The 9,128-nt window shown below is 33.5% G+C and overlaps 1 protein-coding gene across 3 annotated transcripts; it reads right to left on the bottom strand.

The window, feature by feature from the left end:
* Nucleotides 1-1,767: 1,767 nt before the first annotated feature.
* LOC141606185 (integrin-linked protein kinase 1-like) lies at nucleotides 1,768-7,246 on the bottom strand. 3 transcript variants are annotated; one of them, XM_074425216.1, is made up of 14 exons: nucleotides 6,909-7,246; nucleotides 6,630-6,683; nucleotides 5,236-5,685; nucleotides 5,079-5,153; nucleotides 4,869-4,973; nucleotides 4,355-4,440; nucleotides 3,970-4,090; nucleotides 3,663-3,742; nucleotides 3,502-3,564; nucleotides 3,293-3,414; nucleotides 2,951-3,036; nucleotides 2,515-2,636; nucleotides 2,159-2,324; nucleotides 1,768-2,060 (listed from the first exon to the last, which is right to left on the bottom strand). In XM_074425216.1, the coding sequence occupies exons 3-13, from the start codon at nucleotides 5,656-5,658 to the stop codon at nucleotides 2,186-2,188; spliced, it is 1,422 nt and encodes a 473-aa protein (XP_074281317.1). In that variant the 5' UTR covers nucleotides 5,659-5,685; nucleotides 6,630-6,683; nucleotides 6,909-7,246; the 3' UTR covers nucleotides 1,768-2,060; nucleotides 2,159-2,185. The 3 variants fall into 3 exon arrangements, with proteins under 3 accessions (XP_074281317.1, XP_074281318.1, XP_074281320.1); XM_074425217.1 differs by having other exon boundaries at nucleotides 5,236-5,678; nucleotides 6,909-7,184; XM_074425219.1 differs by having other exon boundaries at nucleotides 5,236-5,694; nucleotides 6,909-7,013.
* Between the last annotated feature and the right edge of the window lie 1,882 nt (nucleotides 7,247-9,128).

The raw sequence follows: 9,128 nt of genomic DNA, 5'->3' as shown, positions 1-9,128 counted from the left end.
TCACTGTTTGGAATTATGAGTTATTTTAAAAATAATAACTATGGATCAGAACGAAGGAGATAGAATATAAAGACAATAAAGTTCTTAATTTGATTTTTTATATTGGAATCTTTATGTTCTCTCACTATGTTGTAAGCACTTTTAATAGTCAAGAGTAGTTTATAGTTTTTTTTGTTCCTCCCTTTGTTCAATTTAGTTCATTTTTGCTCTTCACTTTGCTCAAGTTAGTTCGATATAGTTAAATTTAGGTCTTATAAATTCAGTTTCTTTTGATCCAGTTCAAAAAGTTCCGCCAAAAAATCGAGATCTTAATTGAATTGAACTAAAGGAAAAAATGATTTAAAAATAAATCTAACATAAAATTGAACTATAGAAAAAAAAAAATGGTTTAAAAATAAATCTAACATAATAAGACTGTATTTTTAAATTAGCTATCAATCTACGTCGTCTTCGATATCAACTAACATAAAAAGACTATTTGTAGTTTTTTTCCAATAAAATGGTAATGAAATTTATCTTCACCTTTTTGGGTGTTCAAAAAATAGTTTGATTGAACCGATTCAACTGTTAACTTGTTTTAGGCTATGATCGATGTGGCACCTTTGTTGTCAGAATCGCGATTCGATCCAACGATTCTACGATTTTACGATCCAAAAATGCTTGATCGATCCTGAATCCTACGATTCTATCATAGTTGTAGAATCTTACGATCCTATTAATTTGAAAATTTCTAGAGATGAGATCATAATACGATCCTACCATTTTACGATCCTACAGTCCGATTCCATAATAAAAAAATTAATATAGATTTTTATATAATGACACAGTAAAACCCAAATTTCGTGTAAGTTGTTCATACAATGATACTAAAATCATTAATTACCAATATTTTATGAATAAGTATTAATAAATAAGTGTTTTGATTTTCAATTATATGTTTTTACCAAATAAAAAATTATATTTAGTGAGTTTGTAGAATCTTGCGATTCTACGATCCGATTCTACCGATTCGATCCTACCCTCCCCATCGATCCAAAGTAGAATCCCGATCCTGACAACATTGTGTGGCACTGTTTCGATTTAATAACTTTGGCTTGGTTGAGGCATAATCAACTTATCATTGTTAGGCCCAATCCTTCAAATTTACGTATAGATTTCTATTTTGAAATTCAATTGGTCTCCTTTGTGACGGGTTACCATTTGTGGCGGATATTTTGTGAGTTAAAATGGTTACAAAATGGGTTAGTAGAGAAAGGGGACCACATGAATAGTGTTGTAGAGAGAGAAAAAGTGGGTACTTTGTGAGGTAAAATGATATCCGTCACTCAAGAGTGACGGATATATGCCGTCACAAACAAGAATTTGTGTTTGAAATTTGGTCTTAGAGCTTGGTCTAGCAAATTTGATCCGGACCAATAAATTGATGTCACATAGATGTATAAACACTTCTAACGGAAATTTAGAGTATGTTTGGCCTAATTTGTTGAAAATGAGTTTTTGTTTTTTAAGATTAATTTTCTGAAAGTGTTTTTCCAAAGCAAAAGTAGCAAATTGCCGCTTCTATTTTATCTTCTGCAATGTTTCCAAATCAAAATCAGTTTTATATAAGTAGTATTAATAAAAAAAGAAAATTTGCATAGGACCCGTGATTTTTCACAGGTTTCAAAACTAGTGCTCGTTCAAACATAAATCTTATAGCCGTTTGTATCATTTATGGTTCCGAATCACAGCAATCAGCGACATAGAAAAAAAAAAAGCGAGGGGAAGTAGGAAGAACATGTAGTAAGATTATAAAATTTCCTGCCTTATTAACGGGTAGGAACGATATCAATTTATGTAATTTGGTAAACAATTTACATGGAAAGAAACTGTTCCAGCTCTTTCCAAAATGAAACAAACGTTATTTAGCAGAAGAGCAAAGGACTCCGATATATGACGATGGTAGTAACAGGTTTAGTCCAACACGCGCTTTAATCAAATATTGTCGTAGTACATTGTCATAACTCCAATGCTCTTCTTCCACAAGGTATCTGCATTCTCATATGCCGCTTCTTTGCGTCCTACAAGAACGATAACATGTGATTATATCACCAAAAGTCCCTTTCGCTCTGTGTTAGTATATTTTGCAATATTTAAGATATATAGCCGAAATGCTTACCAAGTTGAATTACGTCTGTTTCCTTCCTTACAACCAAGGAAGTTTAAAGGCGTCTTTCCACCAGCCTTGTTTAGAACCTTGGGTAACTACTCTATCCAACCGCGTGATGATCTCAGCGAAATTAGGTCTAACAGAAGGATCTGCACTCCAACATTCGTCGAGTAATCTGTGTTTGCATTACCAGAAATTTGTACACTCAGAATTTGAATACAAGGCAATTCAATGCAACGATAAGCCAAAAGCACTCAGCTTATCCAGGAAAAAAAAAACAGAATCAGAATCCAAAACCAAAACCAAAGACGCGAAGACAATGGCATAAAACCGAATATAGTTCATACAAAAAAAAAGGAACTTACTCTTTTAATTCTGATGGATAATTTTTCAATTTCTTGTATGGTGGCCGCTTCCCTTCCAAACACATAAGCTTGATAACTTCGTCAGTAGGCTTTGGGTGAAAAGGATGACCACCTTCAATCATCTAAAACAAGAAAAATATTCGAACACGTGACTACGTGAGCCATAAATAAGCAGTTCCAGGCAAATAAGAGCATAGGTACATGAACAGGCAGGATTCCTAATCTGCAGGACTTCCAGATCCAATTTACAGATTATGATGCATTTCTGAGTGAATATTTATTCCATTGTTGTCGAACATCAAGAGCCATCCATATATAAATGAGAAGACATGAGATAAAAGGATATTCGCTACTGAATAAAAGATCGCCTGAAATTATCATCTAGGGCTCGTACTAAAGTACTAATGCAAAAGTAACCAGATAAAAAACAAAATACCTCGTAAAGAATAACAGCGAAGGAATATGCATCCACAGTCTTATCAAATATGTCATCCTTGTATAGTTCAGGTGCTGTGTACACACCTGCATCAGTAAATATCAGAGGCCTGATCAGAACAGACGATTTTTCATAATCAAGCTCTAAATGACGGATTTGTTCATCTGAACTAGTAAAAAGTTGCTTAAATTCATTAACTTCAGCTCTTTTTCTTTCTACTACAAACCGAATTTTCTTCTGCCAACACCAAAAGATTATCTTAAAAAGTTTTAAAACTTATGATCAGTTAGAGGTTCGGTTTAGACAGAAGAGTAAGATAGTTTTTTTACTGTTAGCACTTACTTGTATGACGAGTGCAGGCGTCAGTCTCAGCAAGCTTAAACTTTTCTGCTGATATTTTTGACAATCGAACCAGACCAAATCCAGCAACCTTAAGTTGTCCTCCACTATCGAGCAAAATATTTCTGGCACCTTACCAAATTTTCAACTATTAAAGAATAATATTATCCTCGTAAGGTTTTAATAAGTCGTCTTTTGCATTTGGTTCTTACTTGGGCATTAGATCGCAATGGACAACTGGATCTGGTTTGCACTCATGGAGGTAATTCATACCCCTAACATTAAAAAGTTAGTGTGAAATTACTGTGATAAAGCTGCTCTTTAATGCAAAGTCATATAAGTTTCCAGAATGAATCTTAAAAATAGCAAATACCTTGCAATATCAAGAGCAAATCTTAAGGATTTTGACGGTGACAGACGCCCTTTCTTTAGAAGATAGCATCCTAAATCACCCTGTAACAGCAAAGGTTAGTTTAATGGAAATCAAGGCAGAAAACAAAAAACAAAGTCAGTGAATCGTATTTCAAGGTCGTCTCCACCATTTCAAATTTGTGCCCAAGAACAGGAATTGCATATTAAAGATTTAATAATACTTTTAATCAAAATAATAACAAAGCAACACTTTGAGCAGACATAAGCACTGTAAGAGTGTAAGAAACCAAGCCTACGATTCGACTTACCTTTGAGTGGTACTCTACGACAATCATCATTGGGATATTTTGGGTTACGGCTCCAACAAACTGGATGATATTAGGATGGCGCACCTTCTCTAGTAATGTCAACTCAAATTTAAACGCATTTCTGCAATGAAAATTTATCACAAAAATGACAGACAGTACACTGCTATCATTTTAGAGGCAGAAATGAATAACTAAAGAAACGGCACACGGACAGCCATATACACAAAGTCACCACAAATGATCGCTGTTTCAGGATATCAGAAACAGAAAAGCAGGCATTGCCGACAAAAAAAATGTGAACAGATCTTCTCAAATAAGCAGGACTAAGCATACAAAAATTTCCATTATTCAACAAAAGACTTGAGTGGAAGAGTCAGTGGAATACATGCTTTCTGGGTCTGTATAGCTTTCTTTATCGAGTATCTTTACAGCAACTTTGGTTCCATTCCACTTAGCGACTTGATATACACCCTGCAAGGGAAATAAAAATAAGAGAACATTATAATTTGCCTAAGAAAATGGTAATAGCCTAGCTAGAAAGTTATCAACTCAAAGCTAAATACTAAGCACTGCAGTAAGATATTGACTCGTCAACAAAGTGATTTACTACAGCTTGATTAAACTGATGCATTCAGCAACGAATACAAAAACTTTGAGCTTTATATCCTCCAAGAAATCAGGAAAGCAATGAGAATCCACAGTAACTATGCATTTCCAACACAGATAATCTTACTGTTATAATCCCACCGTTCCAAATCCAAAGCAAGTTTCCGATAACCATTTAAAGACGCAGAATAGAAGATGGAACGACTCAATGAGCACGTGAACAATACCAATACACAGATACGCTTCATACAAAAGAAAATTACAGTAATATACAGTGGGTGAAAAGATCATGCCTTTGCAATACCATCTGCTCTGCGAACTTGTAGCTCAAACGGATTGAGTTCATATTCTGGGACTTCTTTAGGATTCGCCACTGCCATTGGAGTTTTCCTGGTTTTCTGATTTGGTCATAAAAGCAAGCTTTAGAAAGTCTAGTTTTTCATAATCCATCATCAAAACAAAACAATAGAAAAACAAATGCGGAAAAGAAACTCGTGTCATACTGGAGCTTTTGCCCCCCGGGCCTTCAAGATATTGTAGACATCTCCATTCCCATAATATTTAGCATCAGCAGCTGCCTGTACAATTGCAAACTCTTTCTCAGGAACATTTACTCCAACAAATATAACAAAGTAGTATTTGTGAAGAAATGTTAATTACCGTACTACCCCAACGATCACGAGCATCAATATTAGCCTTCCGACTCAACAACAACCTAACAACCTCAACATGACCCTCACAAGCAGCAATATGCAGGGCAGTCCTACCATCCAAGTCAATGCTATTAACATCAGTCCCTTCATCAAGCAAGTCTTGGACACCCTTCACTTCCCCCTGACACGCCATAAATAACAACTGCATTGTCGCGTCTAAGTTCTCCGGGACCACAGTCAATGGTTCCTCAGCAGCTGGTCTACGACGAATTGGGTCAAGGGATGATTGCCTTCCAAAACTAAATCTCAGGTTGTTACGTTGAGGGTCTAAGGAGGATTGCCTCCTGAAACTGAACCTCCCCGATCTTCGGAGTGATCCAGTCGAGAATTGTCGTGATATTCCTCGTCTTAGTTGCGCCGCCATCTCCATTTTTTGTATGGAGAAGTTTACTGTACTCTAAGAAGACTAATTAAATTCAGGAATCTTTAGTAATGCATATAAAATTTACTATTACAGTCAAATTATTATCCGTAAGGTATACTCAACCAAATTATTAAATTATTAAAGGATCATCACAATTATAAAATCTAAGGCTAATAATTGTGCTCAATGAAGCAATCTAAACTTTGGAATTTAAAACTGAAAACAGACAGCTGGCAATAAAATCTCTAACAAATCGTCTACGCCGCCTTCTTTTTTCTACCTTCTCCAGTTTTTACGTCTCACAGACCAATAAACAAGTACGAGTAATTCCCTCTGTTCCATTTGATTATATGCGTTTTTACCCACTTACATATTAATCATCCTTTAAAACCGTCAATGACCGGATATTTTAAGATTGTCTAACAAATAAGAAATCAACTGAGATTTCAAGATGGAAAAATAAAAATAAAAATTAGTGACACACATCTCAAAAAATTAAATTAAAAATAGATTCTCAACAAAAAAAATAAAAAAACAATAATGGTAGAGGAATTCAAATGAACAATGTTAAAAGATTATGGCTAACAAAACCAAGATCAATCTCCACAGTAGGTTTTTTAATCATACATCGAAAAATCATAAAATTGCTTTACTTTCAAGTAGGCTCAAACTATTTTTTTTTTTTTGGTGCATACCATATGATTTTATCCGGATTCGAGCCAGCTAGGCCAGACCACTAGGGCGGTTGAACTCGAGACTTATGTGTAAGGTATAACAATTTGTGACCAGTTGATCTAAGTACTATGGGCTCCAAAAAGACGCATAAATAAAAAAAATATGATATTCTCTCCAGGTCAATAGTTATTTATTTTTCTTTTTGTTTATATGAGACTTTTTCTAACAAAGATAATTATTAACTCGAACGGAAACAGTACTAAATAAATACAAAAAGATGCATAAATAAAAAAAAAAATTACCTTTAACGAAACGTTTATGGTGACTTTTGAGAATTCTCAATAATGTTAATAATCCTGCAGTCAGAGAAAAGTATTAGAGAAATGTGGGTCACATATTATGTCAACAACGACAACCATAACAACGATAATAAAATTTCTTTGTTCCATTGAGTTGTATACGTTCTTTAATACTTGCAAATGTAATTTCAAAAATAATGTTACAATTCAATGAAACAAAGGAAATAAATAAGACGAAATAAATAAGAAAGAAAATAAAAGAGGAAAAGATAAAAAGGGTACATGGGAGAAGAAAAAAGGAGGAGCTCGATCGAGAGCTCTAGCAATAGAGCTCTCGAAATCGAGCAGAATATTGAGATAAACAAAAAGAAAGAAGAAAAAGTAAAATGGAAAAAAGAGAGAATGAATGATGATGAGTTTAATTAGGAAAATTGAAGAATTTTGAAGAATAAAAATGGTGGAAATAAAGGAATGGAGATTAACAAAAAGCGGGGATGTGTTTATGGTGGTTTGTGGTTTGGTTCATAAAGTTTCACTCGTTTCTCCGTATTGTCCGTTATCTTTCTTCTTCTTTCTCTACTTTTTGAGTGTTTTCTATTTAAGTCAACTTTGTTTTGGACGCGGGACTCTATTTCCATCAATGCTAAAAATATACTCCATGGCTCCGTCACGATCCATAGTTATCTACTTGTCTAGAGGATGATCTCAATAACTTATACCCTAAATGAAAATAGATAATTATTGATTGCAGTCCGTCTCATTATAGACGACCACTATCCGTCTATAGCTATAGAAGGATAGTGGCCCTTTCACAAAATTAAAGTGAGAGGTCAAGTGGGGGTATCTATTTCTCACCCACTTGCACTACCCACTTTCATTTGTGAGAGGGATACTATCTGTCTATAGCTATAGACGGATAGTGTCCGTGTATAATGAGAATTTGTATATTGAATGAAACAACCTAAAAAGAAAATAGATAACTATTGACCGAGACGAAGAGAATAACAAATCATTAGAATATGGTTTGGTTTAAGGGTGATCATTTGGTCGTCGGCAGGGGCAGACCCACCTGGTAGCAAGGGGTGACGACCGCTACTCCAAACGTAAAAAAAATTGGTTAAGCGGATGGATTTTTGCTACCTCAAATAATGTTGGATAATGGATAAGTACATATTAGCACATTAAATAAAGAATAAATATCATGTGGTTTAGTGATAAATACTTTATTTTTTCACCAATGGTCTTGGGTTCGATTCTCTTGACATGCATATTCCCACTTTTTTTTGCTCTCCTTAAATGCTTAAGTAAGTGTTTATGTGAAGTGTCAATAGGTAGAATATCTAAAGTTAACGTATTGATACTTTGGGTACCACATTTTTATGTTCTCTAATTTTATTGTAAAGAGTTTATTTTTTGTGGTGTTTTACAAAGTAAGTATAAAAAATTCTACATATATAAAACGAAAGCAATAAAAATTCGTTAAATTACAAGATAAAAAATTTAGTCGATGAATTAGAAAACAAAAAAATAATAATAAATCGTAAATTAGTAATAAATATAGCATGAATTGAAATTTTAGTTGGGAAGTAACAAAATTTAAATTTATTATGTAAGCGGTCATTGTACTCGTTATACATATTGTGAATTAGATTTAACAGGTTATGTACTGTATATTTTACTCGATCCTAAAATTTATTGAAATATATGGGGTTAAAATTTTTTCGCTACCCCATACTTTAAATTCCAGGCCCGCCCCTGGTCGTCGGGCGTCAAGTCAACCCGGATCAGTACAACTCGAGCATGAGCACATCATAGCATGACTTAATTTTGGGTCGAACCAGTTCACGGTATGATGAGTCGTACGCTGGGTTTAATTACTGGTTTTGACATCTATATATAATAATTAAAACACAATCTAAACATTTATCTAATTGCCACATAAACATATCTAGCCTAATAAGCTACATCATTACCATTTATTATTTAAAAGGAAAAAGAAAATGTTAATTGCATTTATAGCATTAAATACAAATTAGAGCATAATAAACATTAAAATTTGGATTTTTATTTTATTGTAAATTATACAACATCAAAATTAAAATTAAAATTAAAATTTTTGGATTTTACTGCCAAAATCAGTTATACCACAAAAAAAAATCATATTACATCACTCTATAATTTACGTTGTTTGTAAACTTTACCCCCTATTTTCTTGTATACCTTCTTCATAAAACGGAAATGAATACTAGAAAACGGAGAAAAAAAACACTAATATGATCAATAGTTTATAATAAACAAATCAAATACATTTTCTTTAATCAAATTAGGTTTTAGGGAATGGAAATGAAAAGTGTACTAGATACATAAATACATACATTATGTTAGTTAATATAAATATTAAATGTTGAAGCAAGTAGTTATAGGTTACATTGGTACATTGTTTTACTTCTCACCAAAATATATGAACAACAATTCATATGCAACATGTGTGTGTGTGTGTGT

The sequence above is a fragment of the Silene latifolia genome, chromosome 10 (genome assembly GCF_048544455.1).
Source record: "Silene latifolia isolate original U9 population chromosome 10, ASM4854445v1, whole genome shotgun sequence".
NCBI classification, from domain to species: domain Eukaryota; kingdom Viridiplantae; phylum Streptophyta; class Magnoliopsida; order Caryophyllales; family Caryophyllaceae; genus Silene; species Silene latifolia.
Note: the sequence above shows the minus strand (reverse complement) of the source record. Positions and strands in the feature narration are given on the sequence as shown.

Excerpts from the sequence above, each read along its gene's own strand:
- LOC141606185 (XM_074425216.1), bottom strand. The coding sequence starts at position 5,658 with ATGGAGATGGCGGCGCAACTAAGACGAGGAATATCACGACAATTCTCG. Across the intron at positions 4,091-4,354 it reads TATACAGACCCAGAAAGCAT|AAATGCGTTTAAATTTGAGT; the intron begins GTATTCCACTGA and ends TTTTCATTGCAG. Across the intron at positions 3,565-3,662 it reads TTTGCTCTTGATATTGCAAG|GGGTATGAATTACCTCCATG; the intron begins GTATTTGCTATT and ends TTTTAATGTTAG.